General features: G+C 40.3%; 2 protein-coding genes across 2 annotated transcripts; both read right to left on the bottom strand.

Annotated features, from left to right (window-relative positions):
• Nucleotides 1–399: 399 nt before the first annotated feature.
• Nucleotides 400–1,924, bottom strand: LOC127774090 (uncharacterized). Its single transcript, XM_052300365.1, has 2 exons — nt 997–1,924; nt 400–826 (listed from the first exon to the last, which is right to left on the bottom strand). The coding sequence occupies exons 1-2, from the start codon at nt 1,900–1,902 to the stop codon at nt 728–730; spliced, it is 1,005 nt and encodes a 334-aa protein (XP_052156325.1). The 5' UTR covers nt 1,903–1,924; the 3' UTR covers nt 400–727.
• Nucleotides 1,925–3,934: 2,010 nt separating this feature from the next.
• On the bottom strand, nt 3,935–13,450 carry LOC127774089 (transcription factor IIIB 60 kDa subunit). Its single transcript, XM_052300364.1, has 20 exons — nt 13,110–13,450; nt 12,699–12,811; nt 12,451–12,532; nt 12,294–12,369; nt 12,133–12,218; nt 11,864–11,940; nt 11,039–11,095; nt 10,855–10,967; nt 9,973–10,052; nt 9,816–9,902; nt 9,550–9,630; nt 8,348–8,485; nt 8,086–8,271; nt 6,495–6,579; nt 6,324–6,382; nt 6,113–6,193; nt 5,957–6,031; nt 5,788–5,871; nt 4,785–4,832; nt 3,935–4,371 (listed from the first exon to the last, which is right to left on the bottom strand). Exons 2-20 carry the CDS (start codon nt 12,758–12,760, stop codon nt 4,204–4,206), a joined length of 1,725 nt encoding a protein of 574 aa, XP_052156324.1. The 5' UTR covers nt 12,761–12,811; nt 13,110–13,450; the 3' UTR covers nt 3,935–4,203.
• Nucleotides 13,451–19,895: the final 6,445 nt, after the last annotated feature.

Genomic DNA, 19,895 nt, shown 5'->3' with positions numbered 1-19,895 from the left:
AGTTTACCGATAAATGCTAGTGTTCCTAACCTTGATCTGGATCATTGAAAAAAAAAGTTTCCCAAAAACAAATAATAATATTGTGAGGAATAGCATTTAACTTCAGCTAGTGGGCCTCCATCCCAAAAAAAAGGCAAACCCTGGGTTTCCGTGTCCAACTTTGACTGTCCGTCTTATATGAAATTTTTTTATAATTCGTATTTTTATTGTTGTTAGATGATAAAACATGATTAATACTTTGTGCGTGAATTGTCTTTTTAATTTTTTTTATAATTTTTTCAAATAAGACGGACGGTCAAATGTTGGGCACGGAAACCAGGGTTTGACTTTTTTTTTTGAGACGGAGGGAGTATTTAGCTGGTATAGGGAACGGAATTAGACTGGGAAAAACATCCCTTACTTCGAGCATCGCCCTTCCATAAATTAAACAAAAATTAGCATTCCTAATAAATTATTCTCAATTTATATGAAAAAAAAAGAGTTCCTTGGACAAAATAGCAAGGATAAAATAATGTTATACTTTTACACCATAAAAAACTAACCGATTTTGAGAAAAGAAAAATCATGAGGGGAAAATTATAGTTGTAAAGGAAAAACGTGCAGAATCTTGTACTCTTCTGTGTATACTGTGAGTGGAAACAACTCTTCAGCTATACCATTCAATATCCATGCTGCATTTTGCTGCCTCAAAAAAAACTTGCATTTTGCTCTGGAGACGCCATCCACTCTAACTCGAATCATCTTTTATTTTGGCTTCAAGATTCTTTACAACATTAGTAAGAGATCTTACATCCCGAGATTTAGCCAGTTTACCATCATTGTCATGCTGCAGAACAAAACCAGATTATTTCAGTAAATCATATTGTTGCAGTCCATGTATGTCTTCTTTTTCACAATAGTTTGACAGCAATGTTTCCAAATCAAGAAAATAAGGCAGCCATTTTAATTGAAAAGCGTATGTTACACATTGTAAATTAACAAGATCAGGAGCCTAACCTTTTCCAGCAGTAGAGCATGGTCCTTGAGCCCCTCATCTGTAAAACCTTTCTTATGAATAGCCTTGAGGAGTTTATGGAGGTGTGCCTGAAGAAACTCAGAACAGTGCTGCTCAAGATTACGCTCAGGAAAGGAGGAATCACAGCCAAAAGGGCATTTCATGGGCCTCATGGGGCACACAGTCACGCAGTGCCTATCCATATCACGCCTCAGAAGCCGCTTCTCACAGTTCTGCTCACATGTAAGGATTTTAAACAGGCAAGCTGAATCATGGTCTTGCATGCAGCGAACAGAAACTTTCGCTCGGCATCCATCATTGGGGCAGGTAACAGGTCTGAAGCTACACTGGGCCTTATGATCAGCGAGACGTTCTTCATTTTCATATTTCTCAGGGCAGTGGTACTTAGTTTTCAGGTCTACATTCTTGAGGAGGACCTCAGCAATAATTTCTCTCCTTTTCAGCGGCCAGAAGCGGGTCATCTCCATTTCTTGGACAAAGTCATCAATCTTATCTTCGCGGCTGTCGCTCATCAACCACCCAGAGACATGGCCGATAATGTTCCTCTTCGTGCTACTAAAATCATCCATGAAGATGGACACGATCTCAAAAGGGTCCTCCGGCATCTCGTTCTCTTGATCCTGACTTGCTTCTGATTCGATAAGCGAATCGGATATGAATGTCTCGCTTCTCTGCGTGACGTAGTCCACCATTTCCTTCCTCATGTCAACGGCGACAACTGATGGCTTCCTGAAGAGATCGCCTGTCGTGCAGTCAATGCATACCGCAGCCAAGCCGGGGAGCAAGAACTGCGCGAGTTTGTGCATTGCCTCTGAATCACAATAGGGACACTGCAGAAGCAATCCTTCAGCCCTCACCGGCCCAGGATCAGCAACTGGGAGCTCCATTTCACAAAGCGATCAACAGCACCTGCATAGGTCGAATACAGATCAAGCAACATTCATATGCGGAAGTCAAGATCAAGATTGGAAATTGGGGCCGACTCAAGGTGAAAGGCAAATACCTGTATCACCCAATATTTCGGAATTAAATATATAATTTACTAGATATATCAGAAAATTGCTATGTCCAAATCGAATTCGTCCTAGAATCTACTATCTATCTTCGATGGAATATATAATTTACTAGGAGGATGACAATGCTTAAAGAATTCAGAGTTTCAGGCACCAAGAGGACACATTGCAAATAATTAATCCCCCATTACAGTATGACCAATCGCCTTGCCCTCAATCAAGACGAACAACTTTACCAAGAATCAGTGTTAACACGCGCTGCACACACCGGAGCGAGAGCCAGAGAGACTTGAAAAAACAGAATTAATTGATGTTTTAAAATAATTCTGTATATTAATCAGAAAGGATTTTTTTCCCCCAAGAACCGCGCGCAATACAGTACAGGTAGGAAACAACAAGGGAGTGGGAATCGAGAAACGCGAGGAGGAGGAAAGGATCGCTCACCTGGGGGAGTCGGCGGCGGAGGGAGAGGAGTCGGCCGATCTCTCGCTTTGGTGGAAGGGCGACGAGGAGAGGAGAGGAGAGGAGGAGAGGGTGGCCGAAGGAGGCAAGGGGAGACTGGGTCACCACCTGAGGAGAGGAACGCACGCGGCAAAGAAAAGAGAAACCCCCTTCCTTCTTATTGAGGAATTTATTTATTTATTTATTTATTTATTGCTAACAAAAACTGAATATTCCATTCGATCTAATTTTCACCCCCTTTCCTAATATTTATCTTTTCTTTACCTATTATAAAAATTAGAGATGATTCTGTACTCGCACCCTCTTCTTCCGTCCTCTTTGTTCGTCATACGAGTAACCGTTGGATCGGGTGATGCAAAGGAAACTGCGTTATTTCTTTGTACGTCATCTGACTCTCATGCTTGCCCTTGTCGTTAGCTTTCGCTTTTGCACCATTGGCCGCTGCACACATCCGATTCAGGAGCGCGTTTGTGTTTGCGTCCGCCTACGGTTCCCACGCGTTCACGTCCGTGGTCCGCCTACAAATTCGTTCGCACGCATCGCCCTGAAAAAGGTGGGGAACTTCAATTTCTCAGTAAACTTTATGGATGGAAGAGGTGCCCGGCTGCCAACACGAGTGAGCCGGTTGAGGTGGCAGCATCCTCACTGATGGTTTGTGCGCGAGAGGTCGGGAGCTACAAGGTGGACCAAATAAGACCAAATCCAAGCAGTAGAGAGGAGGAAGAGGCCGAATCCAGCAAAACCAACCTCATCTAGCTGCACCGAGCGACGACAACTCATGATGTCATCAACCCCACTCCACATGACCGTTCTCCACCACTCTCCCATTCTCTCTCACTAAGATTTTGCCGGCGACAACAACTCGTGAAGTCGTAAACCCAAAGCACCGTACCCATCTTTCCCCTCTTTTGTTTCTCGCCTTCGGCTGAGGAAGACTTTCCCTCTTTTGTTTCTCGCCTTCGGCTAAGGAAGACGATGAACAGTTATCGATGAGGGATACCCACGGACTGTATTATGAAGGTACTGAGGTACGTTGATTCGATGATTTACACGATACGACATCAAACACATAGAAGACATAGATTATACTGGTTCAGACCACTCGTAAGGTAATAGCCCTAATCATCGAAAGAAACTTCTATATAAAAAGTTATTTGCAAAAAACACTTTACAAAACGTGCTAGAAAACAAGAAAGTTACAGTTTAAAGCTGAAGAAAGGAACACAGCCACGCAAACGACGAAGTGCACACTACTTTCATCACCATCAGACTACATCAACAACAGCAAACAAACATTCAACGCTGCATTAAAGAAAAAAAGAACTGTGCACTGCAACTCAAAACTAGACGTGCTCGCCAATCAGGACAGCTTAAGTCAACATTTCACGCGAATGACGACATGCACACCACTCCTGTCGAATGTGTAGACCATGATACCTCATGAGGCATTCAAAATTTTCCTTTTTCTTCGAGGCCTGTTTTAATATACAACTTGCAAGTATAGGTCGCTGAATGAAATAATACAGTTATTACAACAGCTTCTCAACATATCACCAGAGAAATCAACGAGCTACACTGCTATACTGTCTACTGAGTACTGATTAACTCCGTTTTCGTCAACTAATCAGAACTATTCATGTAAAATTGATAATTGTTGCCATACACACACAAATAAAATTGTAACAATTCTACCCAGCATTGATATATCGGGTATTAAAAATCAACACCATCATAATCGCCGTAGGCTCCATCACCATAGCCATCATAGTTGTAATCAGGATAATCATAACCACCTTCGAATGTTTCACCATCACCTGTGTCCTGTCCATACTCATCGTTGAAGTCCATCTCTTTATCTGCTTTGCCATCTTCATCTTTGGTCTGCCCGCAAAAATCAATAATTCAATATGTATTTTCAGTCAGAAAATAACAAAGTAGACCATAATGAAGTCAGTAGTAGTATCTGACTGTAATTCCACAGAAGGTAGAGCAAGGCGCATCTGTCATGGGTTCATGGGTTAAGGGAATTAGGAATGGGTCGCAGACCCAGACTAGTGCCCTGCGACCCATTCCTAATTCTAAAAGAGCTAACAAATCTTGTTCTGAATGAAAGAATCTAAGACAGCTTAAGTCCGCAGAACCCTTGGCACACTACTTGTGGCATGGTTGTTTCATTCCTGTTCTGGATATAGTGACAATATCACATAGCGCATAACAGAATAGTCAATTCAACTCACAGCAGCAAATATTTTATAAAACCAGTGGGTAAAAAGAAAAAAAACGAGAGAACATACATTGTACAGTTTGTTAACAGCTTCATCATTGATCTTCGATCCAAGTCTCTGCAAGTAACAACATTATATGTTAGATTTTAGTTAATTTATATGCTACTAGTCCATATGTTTTGAAGATGGAAAATGCATGAATAGGAAAACCATGGGAACAAGGAATAAATGCTAAAAGTAGACGACTAGAAAACCGACGGATTATGTGGAAAATGGCATTTGGTGGGCGGTAGGAAAAATATGAGACTCAGGAATTTTAGGGCTGAATAGTGTTCATGTTTTCTTAATCAAGATATGGTGTCTACTCAATTCAATTGGTGTCTGCTTAATTGCTATGGGCTTATTGGAGCAAATTCCTCGCTTATGGGCCAATTAAGATGATGCAAACATGTCCACAGTTTTCTATACCTTTCTTATGGGCCTTTGTTTCACCTACCAACACCACAAACATTGGCACATCTGCCCCTCCTTTTTCATTGTTGGAGAACCAATGTTGGATTTTGTTGCACATGATTAGATCTAATTAATACAACATGGAAAGCACCAAAAGAAGGTGGAGATGAACATTCCGTAGGTGTTTAATGTAGATTTCTCTTTAGACCATTTAAAGAGCATGTCATGCTGGAAGCAAAAAATCTAATTTAAAATAAAATCTGCAATTTTTCATGTTTGGACTAACCATGTATTGATGTATTGTAATTTAAAACCATTCAGTTTCAAGTTTCAACCATTTTCTATAACATGCCAAGGAACATCTGAGCGCAGGGACCACATGACAGTCTCATGAGTAGGCATACTATGGATATGAATAAAGCCATGCACTTATCCTATAAACTATCTTGTGAAACTATGATTCGAAGTATAATTAAAATGCACTAATCATCTTCTGATTCTTTACTGCTTACGAATAACTCCCTTATATGAAATTAATATGTAGTGGAGCCTCTCCTATTCTCCATCAAAAGTAAATGAAAAACCTTACAAAGCATCGGGGTGTATTGACCATTAGTACCTTCCGCTTCAACATGTTCTGTGTTGCTTCTGCTGGTGTTTGAGCGGGTGTTGCGTTCTTGCCATCTTCATTATGTCTTCTTCTCTACATATGAAATATCCATGCTTAATCACGAACTACAGTGAACACACGGCATAGAAAGGTTGGTAGCACTAGAAACATTTCATACTTTCCTCTTCCCCTCTTCCACAACCACTCCTCTAGCTGCCAGCTCAGCTGCCAATGCTGCTTTTGCTGCTTGTTCCTGTAAAGCAACCAGCTGAGAACCACACTATGTGGTTAAAATAAGAAAGTCCTTATGCTACTATGTAATCAGCTTAGCTACCTCAAGGTACTCTTTATTCATTTCCTCCCAGATAATTTTTTTGTACTGTGTTTCTTCCTCGTTGTGAAGGTACCCATCAACCTAGAAATTAATAGTAGCACTGTAGTAAATCATAAAGAGCCTAACTGATTATCTTTCAAGATCTAAAGATGACATAAATAAGTTACTCTATGAAATATATAGAAGTGATCTCATGGATAGGATGAAGTACCTCCGCATCGTCAATATCAGAGAGACTTTCAGGACCTTCATCTGCTTTATCATTTTTACCTAAGGATGAAATATGCATGCAGCAGGAATGAACTTATCAAAAGGGGACCTAAAATGGAAATATGAATTTTCTTGTGGAGTATCATCGTTGATGGTACAGCAACAAACAAACCTTCCCCTTCAGGATCTTCTGTAGCTACAGAATCACCAGCAACTTTCACAGAAGGAATTGTCGAATGCTTATCTCCAATTATATTCTGTCAAAATAAGTTAAATTGAGTATTCAAATTACAAAAACACATTATATGGTATACAACAGAAATAACAAATGCAGATGTTTTAATAAATAGAGAAAAAAAATCACAAATTCAGAAATTTCACAAAATTATAACAAAACTGCAGATTAAACCACAGATCATAGAACTAAATAGACCATAAAAGATATATAGATTTTATGAGTTAGATCCTCACACTGTTGTCCTAATAGAACTTATAAATCCATAGCTTTGTGATGAGATGCTAAATCTGAAGTTTTTTTTATAGTAGAACATAAATATGTAGTTCTTTTTATAAATTCAATGCTAAATAGATACTAGCTTTGTGGTATTGTGTCTTAAAACTATAGTTTTGTCAAAATAAGGCCCCATTTGAAAGTGATGAAACACGGGTGAAATGAAATGGATGATCTACTTGATTAACACGGAAAATTAATATTTTGAGAAATAAACTTAACAAATACTCCTTAGTTCGAAAATATATAAGTATGCTAGGTTTTTTTTAGCAGAGTTTAAGGTTAAGGTATCATGGTCAGAATTGGATATCATCGGAGGCGTATGAATGCGGGATGCACGGGAACGGCGGCGCGTGATGAGGGCGATCAATCAGATCGCGCAACGGCGGCATGAATGGCGTGATTCGGACGCGCTACAGTACAGCTTGGCAATAGGATCTTATCTCGAGTTTGTTTAGTTGGTTCCGGTTTGTTGCATTAGTTCTTATCTCTTTTAATTAGCAATTCAGTTGGCATATAAGCTTATATAAGCAATCTTTCATTCAATAAAGATCAAGCTTGAATTCAATCTACTCTTCTCATCTACTTTCTCTGTTTTCTCATCTCGTTCTTCTAGCGTCGCCATCACGGGGCGTCACACGTCCAATCTCCCGAAACCACGTCCGCCCACATCCCACACATATCCAATCCAGTCTCTTCCTGGAGCTCGTGACATAAGGTGGAATTACTTTGATGCTCTCGGGACTTTATTTGATTGGGAAAGATTTCATCTAATGATGCAACTACCAGTGAGCAACAAATGCAATGGTTCAATGGATTGGGAAAGTACTCCAGAATCTCTTATATTTGTGGACAAATGGAGAAACCCAAAATCCCTTATATTTGTGGACAGATGGAGTAGTAGCTAGGAACAAGTTGTCTAAGCAAGGCAATATAAGAGAGTTTTTCGAGAAATCATAATTTAGGTGCATGGAACAAATAATCCAGGGCAGATTATTACTGATTGCCACTTCCAAATGGGACCTATATACAGTTTCGTGTAAATTTATACTCATATACGTGGTGCATGAGAATGCAACATATTCATATAACAAAACTGTTGTACTTGTACAGGATCTAGATGATCAAAAGTCACCTTTTTCTGCCCTTGTTAATGAACTAAAAGAGCACATTATTTAGTTGGCTAACAAAGGAAGAATGTATGGTAAATAGGGGAACAAGCATGAGCTTAACTATGTTAAGAACATATTACCTTTGGCGGTGTCGTAATGTTATTCTCAACATCAGATTCGCGTGCCTCACAAACTGATTCCAGTGCTGCCTCTTTAGATGCAGCAGTTCGTTTAGCATTTTTAGCAGCCTCCAACCTTTGTTTTTCAGCTCGTTGGAAAGCTGGAGGATCAGAGCCACCCTCCAGTCCACCAGACAGTTTCATAAACTGAACAGTCATGCATGTGTCAGGAGTAATGAAGTCCCAAAACTGATGTATTATGAACATGGTAAAGGTCTGTTACTTTGTTGTAGCATTTTTCACAGAGTCCATGAGCAAAATGCTCAGCTTTATCCTTGTGCTTGCAAAGTACTTCTCCAGACTTTGGTGAAATTTTAGTAACAAGCACTTGTTCATCAGCCTTTGCCAAAAATTCTTCAATCTAGCAAGAGGGCAGCAAAATATAATGTTTAATCAAATGCAAATTGGCATGGATACAATACGTTGAATGCGAGCTGGAAATGTGTCCAATCACTTAAGTATGAAATGAAGACACCTCTAATCCTAATCCTGATGTACTGTGCATGATAGAGGCAAAAACCCTTTGCCCTTTGCTCTAAAACTAAGGAAACAAACCGATAAATAATTCAATCTCATCTTATTTTTAAACTAAATAAAACTAGCACAAGGCACCATGAACAGTGCTTAGGCAGTAGTGGGCAGAGGCAGCATCCTTCGCCCATTGCATGGACCCCTAATGGGCTTCACAATGACACATTTACACCTCAAGGACCATTTTCGTTTACAATCTAGCATAATACTATTTCATCTGCTTAAAGAATATTCATATACTCCCTCCGTCCCAAAATATAACAACTTCTCCACCAACATTCTCTTCCCAACCAATCATAACCCTCCACCATTCACTTTTCCCACCTACCTTCACTACTCATCCAATCACAACCCTCCACCACTCACTTCTACCTACTTTCTTAATAACCGTGTTCAACCCTAAAACTTCTTATATTCTGGGACGGAGGGAGTAGTAGATAACAGTTGTGGATGATGAATTGATGACATGAAAAAACAGACATGAAAGGGGGCAATACCCAATTTTTTTGCCAGATAGACCATGCTGAACCAACAGGTAAAAATAAGCACCTAAAACTAGCTCTATGGACAGGGTAAAGAAAGTGAATGCATGTCTAGTTGACATGGGCTGCCCTGCCCTAATCAGTACTTGCTTAGGCCAATATTTGCTTTAGTGTCATGAGTAATGTCAAATACTTGCACCATAACAGACACCATACACTGATAGTAATTACAATATGTTTCAGCATAGACAGCTTAAGAATGACTTTCAGAGGGAAAAGTTGTACCAACAATCAACTTAGCGCTGTCATTCCCATCTTTATTACAAATACATCGTTGCAACAAATTTTCATCTGTATGCGGTAAGTAACAGCGCCTATGAATTTGGCAATTTCCTGGAGAGAGAATCCATACCGTTAAGCTACCCGAATCTGTATTTTCAAACTCTATCAAGCGCTTAGTTAGTGTTGCCTCGCAAACATGCACAACAGCAACCTAAAAAACATAAAACAGAAATTTATGTCATTATATGCTGTAGCATAGAATCATATTCATGTCCAATTATAAAAAATACAAAATGTAGCATGTGCCCGATACATGCTAACTGATACAGAAGGAGGGCATAAGACTTCAGAATACAATTCTAAATAAGTATATCAGACAAAAGTACTTGGGCTTACAATATCTGCCTTGGTATAATCATATCCATGAGAGAGAGCAGCGATATATAGTGCTGCACCACACAATCCACTTGGTTTCCTCCCAGTCTGCAACATAAGACAAGTTATTACAATCACAAAAAAGAACCTAAAGAAGGAAGGAGAAAAATATGCTAGCCTGCATCCAGTCTCGCTTCATGCTAGCTACAATGCGTAAAGCCGTATCTGATACGGCATTGTCCCTCTTCCCCAGTAAACCTACAGATAAAACCAACAAAGTGACACAAAAAACAAAAATAATCAGACTAAACATGTTTGGTTTCCTTACTAACCCAAGCAATTGCCTTCTGGCATTGCCTTGCAAAGATCTCAGAAAAGGGGGGGATAAAAGGATGGAGCTTGCATTGCAATTGAACTCCTTCACATGAGCAACACAAGCGAGGAGATAGTTTGACTATAGTATGCCCCAGTCTGACTACTACACATGACTCTACCATATACAAATCTATCAAATAGTTCAAAATAAATATCATATGTGATTTTAAATAATTGTTATATATTTTTTCACAAGAATGTAAAAGCACGTTGAATAGATTAGATAAATTAAGGTGAAGAAATTAGTCAAAAGCTACATAAATCCTTGTGCAAGAATTATCAAATGGTCCATCCATCAGTCCACTTCTCACTGGGGTGTAAATGCAAGAGCCTATGACTGTTTCGAGTAAAATTTGATTCAGGACTCGAATACCACAATTTCGATCCAATTCTGCAAATCAATCAAACAGCGCCTATGATTTAAGAATCAGAATTCATGTTGTAATTGCAATTTCCAAACAGAATTGCACTCCAACATGTTCTCCATGGCAAATGTGGCAGGTACCAACATTGGAACAGCCTGGCCCGGCCTCTTATAATTGCATGACATGAACAATCCCCCTCCCCACATTGAAGAAACCAAATGTGCATATTCAAAGTGCATGGAAATGTAGAGATGTACACAAGAAATGGCACATGTGTTTTCAGCCGCTAAATTTAAATAATACATTTTAGTGTGGCTTACGTTCTGTAAAACGATGTATGAAAAGGCTGGGGTCGATGAGCTTTTGGATAACTGGATGTTCCGCGAGTAGCAAAACTTGGCAAAGCTGCAGAAAAACAGCACCTAGGACATAACTGAAAGAAAAATCCAGATGAGCCATGTCACTAAGGGCTACAAGATAAGGGCAGGAGAATGGGGCACTTACACACTTATCTGCAAATGGTCCGAGAAATCAATAAGAAGATATGCCTTTTTACTTTGCCTAGCACACATTAGGTATAATGAATGTCAGGAATGAATATCAACAAAAGTTTGAAACTTGACAGCAGATATCCAATGGAAGTAATAGGAAAAAAAAATAATGCTGGACAACTTAAGAACAGCAATAACTAATGAAAATACTGTGTACGACCTATGATTGCAAATATAGCACACCATCTGGGACATGGACATAATCTACAATGAGCCACATTGACTGCTAGTTTCTATAACCACCTACATGCTCATGTATTTCTATGGATAAAGACAATCATGGATGTTATATGTTCTCTAGAAGAAATGGAAGTTATTTTTTTCCAATATGACCATTGATCAAGGGTTAAAAAGTTTGGCCGGTGTCAAATCCTAGGATTTGTTTTGCAATTACAGGGAGTATTATGTTCTCCTAAAGGGAAAAATGAGATATAGCATAACCAGGCTATTAAGTACTCTGCGCTTGAAAATTTAGGACACAGCATTCCTTTCCACATGGAAGATATATTTGAGGGCCATGCATGGCAATGTTCAGATTGTGTGCTTGGTAAAATATATATGTATTAAACAAACCCATCACAAATGTTCACCATGCATGCTCTATAGTCTGGAATAGCTTAGCTGTGTTATAGTTTAGGCATTTTATAAGTTCAATGACAAAGAAAAGAATCATGCTCAAGAAATAATTCTATTGAAAGGTACTGCTTGAGAAAAAAAACAAGTACAATGAGTGAGAAGACTTTCAATAAATCAACAAAGTAATTAGGTGGTAGCATACCGGCAGGCAATATAAAGGCAAGCAGCAGCAACATGAGTTGTTCGACGGCCCCTTGTAAAATTCTTGTCAACAGCTAGCTAAACTTCAACAAGAATAAACATCAGCATCACCATGTACCATATTATTTTAGAAATTATAAGCTACTGACTACTCCCTCCGTCCCAAAATATAAGCATTTTTAGCTATGAATCTGGACAACTGTGTGTCCAGATTCAAAGCTAAAAGTTATTATATTTTGGGACGGAGGTAGTAGTAACAAAGATACATACTGTATAATAGCGATGAGCCATGCTAATAATAGTATCTCCACCAGCCACATGTAAGCTGCTGACAATCTGCCTAATCTCCTCTCTTCCTGGAAAAACAAAGCATGAAATTAGCCCACAAAGTGGCAGCAAAATGAGATAGAGGAATGACCTCAAAGTCGTACCTTTATTTATAGTTCTTTCATGGGATACTGAATTACCACTCTCAATGCTTGATAGAATACTACCAGCCAACCGGGCCTGTAAAGCTCCAAAACAACCAACATGAGAAGTGAAAAATAAATAAACCAAACCAAATTAGAAGCAAAGTGAAAGATCAACCTGCCCGTCGGCGCCCTTTTGGAAAGTTGGCTCACCATCGTAAACCTGATCATCAAGAACCTTCCCACACAAACCACAACATCTGATCACCATATGAAAAATTACATAATGACACGCGCACAAAAGTGTTAGAGCTGGTACACAGAAATTTAACAGAGTGACCAACAAGGCCATGCTTATAAACAATTTGTACGAGCTGATTTTGCATCGAAATGGAAGGAGAAAAAAGACAGGAAGGGAGGCCTCACGTGTAGTTTTTGTCAGGGTCCTTTACGACGGGGCAGTTATCTTGACAGTGAGAACAATACATTGCTGGAGTAGCAAGTAGACCGCAGAGTATACCCCCTCAACTAAGATCAGCCTGCGAAAAAATTCTGATTAATTAGCTTTTTCCACTCATTTCCAAGCCGAAATGGCTAACATTTACAGATCAGCCATTGAATTATAAGCAATCAAACATCCCCAGTGCGGTGCCTCTCAATTTTTCGCCTTTCCCTATTTTGTACTCTCTTTGTTTTTGTTTTTTTAGTTGCCTAATTGGATTCACGTGACTGTTTCAATTCCCCAATCCCAATCTCCCAACATAATGGAGCATAATAACAAAATCATAGTCCAAAACTGAAACTTCACTAGTAGACACAGAGGGTGGCACTGCGAACCTGTACTTCCCCCACGAACAGGGGGGGCGGGGGGGCTCTCGGCGGCGCAGTTGAGGAGAGCTCGCCGCCGGCGTGGGCACCCGGAGAGAGAGAGAGGTGGACGAGGGGGGGTGGTAAACCCTAGCTCGCGGGGACCGATATTTTTCCTTTTTGCACTCGGCCGCGCGGCTCGGCGGCTTTGGAAGATAGGGAAAGCGGGAATAGAATAGAGGGGAGGCGTGGGGAATGGGAGCTAGCGTTGGGGAACAGGACGGGGCGGCGGAGGCGAATCGTGAGATCGAGGGAGGCGGCACGCGGCACGCGGCACGGTAGTAGCGAGCGACGAAAGACGAAAGGGAGGGGGCGGCGGATGGGGGATAGATGTGCGTACAGGCTACAGTAGTTAGGTTTTGGGTTTTTTCTTTTTTCTTTTTGTTTTCCACAAACTGGATGTAGGTTTTTCGGCTGCAGCTAGGATGCCCCTTTTCCCAACCCCTCTCCCTCGTTTTTTACGTGCACGCTTTTCAAACTACTAAACGGTGTTTTTTTAAAAAAAAGTTTCTATACGAAATTTGCTTAAAAAATCAAATTAATCCATTTTTGAAAAAAAAATAGCAAATACGTAATTAATAACGCGCTAATAGACCACTCTGTGTTTCTGTGATCACTGTTCTGTTCCGGATGCGAACTTGTTCTACCGAACACAACCTTAAGCATCAACAGACGTATAATCTCTCCGAAAATTTGTTTCAGTTTTCTAAACTGAATATAGGAAGTAAATAAACTGATCACTCTAAGAGAAAGCCTAAGTTTTATCAAAAAAAATATTTTTTTGATAAAACTTAGGCTTTCTCTTAGGGAGATCAACTTATTTATTTCCTATTTTCAGTTTAGAAAACTTCTTGGTGATGCTCTAAAACGTCGTAGTAATCTGAATCAATCAGTTTTATATAGTACTATCAGGTCGGCTCGACTCGATGAGTTGAATTGAGCTAGCTGACTCGTTAAGCCAACTCAGGAATTGAAAGGGTGAAGCCGAGAACTCGGCTGATGGGTTGGCTGGTGGTGGAGGTGGCGCAACAGAGGTAACCACCGATCGATGGAATGATACCCGTTTGGCGCCTGCAGGCTATAGGGAATGTTTCTGAGCTTCTTGCTCAAGAATGTAATCTTGATATGATTTAATAAAGCTCCCTGTATTTGTCGCAAAAAAAATTAATCAGTTAGTTCGGTCTCGGTCTTGGCTTTTTTGTTTATCCTGTTTTCAGTTTTGATTTTTTTACTACTCAGCCCTTATACGATGCTTGAGCTAATAAATATCATGACAGTGGCCCTCTACCGGTGCCTATATGATGTAGTGCACTGGAAACAGGAGCGAAGCCAGATCTGAGATTGAGGGAGCCAGAAGACAAAATGGCCAAAGTCCATGACAATCAATGCATATACATACTATAGCCTTCATGGCTTCATTGTTGGTAGATAATCAACAAAAATATTTTTTTAGATAGAAAAGAAGGTTCAAGTGCTCATATAGTTATTAGGTAATCCTTCCATTTAAGATTAAAAGTTATTTTGACTTTTGTCAAAGTCAAACTGTTTCAAGTTTGACCAAGTTTGTAAAAAAAAATAGTAACATTTTTCAACCCAAGACAAATATATTATGAAAATATATTCAATTATCACAAATTTAGTTAAGTTTAAAGTAGTTTGACTTGGACCAAAGTCAAAACGACTTATAATCTAAAACGGAGAGAGTAGCAACTACCTCCAAGCCTCAAACATCACAAAATCCAGTACTCACCAACTGACTAAATGTCTATATACTAAATTATGGACAAGTGACTACCGTACAAGTAAAAGAAAACATAAAACTAAAAGTCAAGCGATTAGGTTATTTTGCTGTATTGGGGAAAATGGACAAAACCTCACTTGTAGGCCGCGTCCGATGGTCATGTTAGGTGTGCTGCGTACTTGACGGTGAGACACACGCGATCGTTGATCGAAGGGCAGAGTCACAGATTGCGGAGAGAGGCTTACCGCGTGCGTAGTGTGTCACTGTTGCCGACAGTCGCTGTCGCACAATGCAAAGCTGAAGCGATTGGACGAGGGTTAACGAAGAAGCCGAGACGTCGACATCGCTACTCTGCTCGTTGATTGTCTCGAGCAGACAGAACATTGGATCCTAGTAAGGTCCATGGGCTTCAAGGCTAGACAACAGGGGGGACGGATAATGGGGTGTTGCCCCCCCCCCCCCCCTCTCCCAAACACACACACATAGCTTTGCCACTGGACTAGAAGTAACATATTGGAACATAGCAGCCACTATTTATGCAATTCTATTTAACAGGCCGCTATAGTGTGAGCATATTTTATATAACCACTAACCCATAACAAATTAATGACGAGTTTGTTAGTTGTTTTGTCTTCCAAAACATTATATTCCTGTGAGTCATAACATCTAATGAATAGAATATCATGTATGCTTCTTAATTTAGTTTAGGTTGAAATAATACATCAACTTTTTGAGTGCTATTAAATCTCTACTTATCCTTGTAGGTTATATCATTAATTTATTTCTTAGCTGCTTTGTTAATGTTTTATAAAGTCGTTATTTGTAATACTCTATTGGAACTTAGCACCCACTATCCACGATCGGCTACATAGGCAACAATCTACTACCGACGCGATATACGCTATTTATTAAACGTTGGACCCCACAATCGCTGCCATCTTAGTACTCCGTCATATCTCCCTCGGCATGTCACATTTCAATTTGGGTATTCAATTTGGGGAAAAATCATCCTTATGTTAGATAAAAAGGACAAACCTCTCCCTTACAATGTTTCTATTAGGGGTTACGGGTTACCCATACCCAACACATTCATGATGGGCAACACAAGTTGTCCTCGACATGACCATACCCTACCATTTCAAGTGGGTATGGGTGTGCGGAATGGGTAACCATACCCAACGGCAGGTCTTCGTGGCTTTGAGCGGGGGCACGTAACACTGATGGATCCTGATCCTCCACTGTAATTCATAGGGACACTTTGTCAAAAGTGCATTGTGTCTACCGCTACAGTGAAAGTGCAGTAGCACTATAGCAAAAGTACATGAACAGTATCCGTTTTACTGTTATGCAATTACTGATTACGGTTTAGGGTTTAGATCTGTTGTAGCACTTTGTTTTGAACTCTGCAGTTTGTTCTTCAGTGCGGAGAATCCTGACCCAAAGCATGACTAGAGCACTCCCATGACTCATCTAAGTTCTGTTTGCTGAGTACAATAGGATGAGGTAAGTAGGCTATAAAAATTGCCACATTAGTTTATTCTTTGTTAGAGAATGGAGAAGAAAAACGGACCACAAATTTATAGCTAGTTACAACATGGGTTTCAACAAGCTATATAAAAGAGAGAGGTGGACCAAGTATTAATTATGTATCTATCTCCTCTATAATTCACCAACTTATTATACTTATCTTTCATTCTTACATTTTCAAATCCACCATGAAACAGTCAGGATCTTGTCACTCAAATCCAACATCCTAGATCGCTCCCACCTCCCACACCCTTAATCCTGCACTTCCACCTCCATCTCCCCCAATTCCCTATCTTGGTCTCCCTAGCACTCCATACACTCATCGTGGGTGCTGCCACCTCAGTTCACTCCGCTTCAAACAGTGGCACCATCAATCTATCATCGTTGATGTCGTCAAGCGTGCCACGTCGCCGTTGTTTCAGGTGCTACTGATGCATCAACCTAGATCACCATCGCGTAGTTGCCTCGAGCCCCTCCACGTTGATCCATCAGTCGGGACCCGTCACTGAATCAGCCCCTCCGCCTCGATCCATCATTGCCAGGACCTCATCGCTGAATCAACCACTCTGCACGCGTCACGCAAATGAGGAATATGGATCGCTGATGATCCCTATGTATCTGCCACGTGTCCTGTGTTTAGCTGACACCACTGACCCTGACTCCGCCGTACCTCATCGTCAAGCAGCCAACGACCTTATGCCCCCACTGCCGCTGCCGATCCCAGCCCCCTCCCTTAGCCACAACCTCCACCCGAGGAGGGCAAGTGGATGGTAAAAAAAAATCATCCTTCTTCGTTTCCCTTGCAATTTCTTTGATTTCAATTAATTTATTTTTCTTCACTCCATGATATCTTGCTTATTTTCTCTATTTATTTCCTTCTCATCGAATGATCTTCTTTCAGTTTGTGCGGCTCGTGGGAGTTGGGACTAAATGTTGTTTCTGCTGATTCTGCATTTGCTACCAAATTAATGTTTTTAAATTATATCCTTCGTGATGTTTATATGTGTTTCTTAACTAGTACTCCTTCTGTGTCACATTACAAGTCATTTGACTTTTTTCTTAGTTAAAGTTATTTAGATTTGACCAAATTTATAGAAAAAAATAATAACATCTATAATATAAAATTAGTTTCATTAAATCTAACATTGAATATATTTTGACAATATGTTTGTTTTATATTGAAAGCGTTAGTATATATTTTTTACAAACTTGACCAAACATAAAAAAGTTTAATTAAGTCAAGTGACTTATAATATAATATGATACAGAGGGAAACCGTTAACACTAAGGTCCCATAGTACGGAACTCGGCCGTCTGACTTTGGCCAACTGATGTCAGAGGGATGTCGCACATCGCTGGACTGCTCGATCTGCATCGCATGATCGTAGCTACTTCATCCCTTTTGCGTTGCACGAACCAGTGAGCAACTCAGGCGAGCGAACTCGCACTCGGCCCATGCAAGGAAAATCAGCCCATGAACAACCTCGTGCTCGCCCTGGCCGCCGAGCGCCCATTCACCGCCCGGTCATCTGGAGGGAAAAAGGGTGCCATCCCTGTCAGATGGAGGGGAAAAAAAATCCTTGTCAGCTGTTGTTCTGAGGGTCGGCAAACAACAAGAGCTTTTGTTCACTTTGATCATTAGTGTTAACTATCTACCTCTCTTCTACCATATCCCTATGAATGGCTTCTTAGAATTGATCAAACTCCTCAATTCCTCATATTAGGTTGCCTTTGATCAAGCTTTTCCCTTTCCCATGGAAAAAAAAACATTTGATTGCAGATGCTAATCAAGTCTAGGCCATCATACTCGTAAGATGGAAGGATATAGGTTTGTAATAGAACTCTATGCTTGTGTATTCAGTTTTTTTATCATCATGCGTATACACTAGTGCCATACTTGCTACTGTTTTTATGTATGAAGATATGCCACTGCCATGTTTGGGACCTCATGTTGGAATGGAATTCAAAAGTCTAGATGAGGCTTGGATGTTTTGGCATAGCCATGGAGGTCAAAAGGGCTTTGAAGTCAGGAAAAAGGTACACAAACAAAAAAAGAATCTGATAGCAAATTTACATCATGTAGATATGATTGTGGAAATAAGGGTCATCGAGGAAAAGACAAAATGGACCCAAACCTTTGGTATAACATAATTTACCTCATTACCTACTCTTTCAACTATCCGCATTTTAGCTTCTCCTACCTTAGTATGCACTGCGCCCCATTCCACCATCCGCTTTCGCATTAACATTCTTTCTTATTATTATTACTAGCATGATGCCCGTGCATTGCAACGGATTCTAAATAACATTCATTGACATAAATTAAAATTCTAAACCATATATCACAATTAAACTGAAAGAAATATGATTAAATTAAAATCCTAAACCGCATATCACGATTGGATTGAAGGAAATATAATCATATAAATAACAGCATGAAACTAAAAATAACTTTGGCCGGAACGATAATTGAATATATTTAATGAAAATTATATAACTAAATCCTCTTTTTTTCATTTAGCTATAAATAATTCAATATTATAAGTTACAACAATTTTGAATGGATCAAATAGTGCTAAAATTAATAATGTAAATGGAAAAACTACTGAAATTAGCTAGAAATTAAAAAAAATATTTTAGCCCATAAATGAAAATCCGATCCATTAATTCTGAACGAGTACCCGTTTCATTGACATATTAGAAATTTTCATGCTCTATCCATATTCCTATGGTCTTAATATTATGTGAGTGATCCAGGAGCATGTTCAGGCTAAACCAGGAAGGAATTGTGTCTTCATCCACAGATGGTGGAGGTTGGCAACGAAGAAAATCAGAACAACATGAATACGGTTAGAACGATGTGGTACCGATAGAGAGAGAAACGGCAACAGCGAGCTTTAGTGGTGAACACGACCAGATGAGTGCATCAAAATATGTTCCAGATGAAGGGGTTCAATTTTCCTTGAACGCGCTAGAAGAACGAAAGATGGAGATAAAAATTACTAACACTATTCATCGTCTTCCTAGTCAAAACAAGAAAGAGAAGAGGAGGGAAGATGGGCGCCGGTCCTCCTGCAACCAAACAATAGTGAGTAAGATGGCCGGACGTGTCGCACGATGTGACTCGTCCATAGATGGTGGCAGTTGGCAATGAAGAAAACTATAATAGCGGGAACAACGACTATGTGGTCCCGAGAGAGAGATAAATGGCAACGAGGAGCTCTGGTGGTGATCGCAGCCGGGTGAGTGCATCAAAACTCGTTCCGAGATGAGTGGGTTCCGGTCTCGTTGAACGAGGGAGGGAACACAAGGGAGAAGAGGGGCGCTGGGAGGAAGGAGCGACAGGGAGGAGGGGCGCCAGAGAGAGGAGAGGGGTTGTGAGGGAGAGGAGAGAGGCCGTGGGGGGAAGGGGGCACGTGCAGGTAGGCCGGATCAAGTATTTTTTTGGGATCGCGAGGGAGAGATGGAGGCCGCCGGGAGGGAGGGAA

Source organism: Oryza glaberrima, chromosome 5 (assembly GCF_000147395.1).
Source record: "Oryza glaberrima chromosome 5, OglaRS2, whole genome shotgun sequence".
In the NCBI taxonomy this organism is placed as follows: Eukaryota; Viridiplantae; Streptophyta; class Magnoliopsida; order Poales; family Poaceae; genus Oryza; species Oryza glaberrima.
The sequence above is the reverse complement of the archived record's forward strand: the minus strand, read 5'-3'. Positions and strand labels throughout refer to the sequence as shown.

Bases quoted from the DNA above. Each gene is read 5' to 3' on its own strand.
- LOC127774090 (XM_052300365.1), bottom strand. From the start codon at position 1,902: ATGGAGCTCCCAGTTGCTGATCCTGGGCCGGTGAGGGCTGAAGGATTG. The intron at 827-996 runs GTTAGGCTCCTG...TTTGTTCTGCAG, and splicing joins ATGCTCTACTGCTGGAAAAG to CATGACAATGATGGTAAACT.
- LOC127774089 (XM_052300364.1), bottom strand. From the start codon at position 12,760: ATGTATTGTTCTCACTGTCAAGATAACTGCCCCGTCGTAAAGGACCCT. The intron at 12,533-12,698 runs GTGAGGCCTCCC...TATGGTGATCAG, and splicing joins GACCCTGACAAAAACTACAC to ATGTTGTGGTTTGTGTGGGA. The intron at 12,370-12,450 runs GTTGATCTTTCA...GGAGCTTTACAG, and splicing joins AAAAGGGCGCCGACGGGCAG to GCCCGGTTGGCTGGTAGTAT.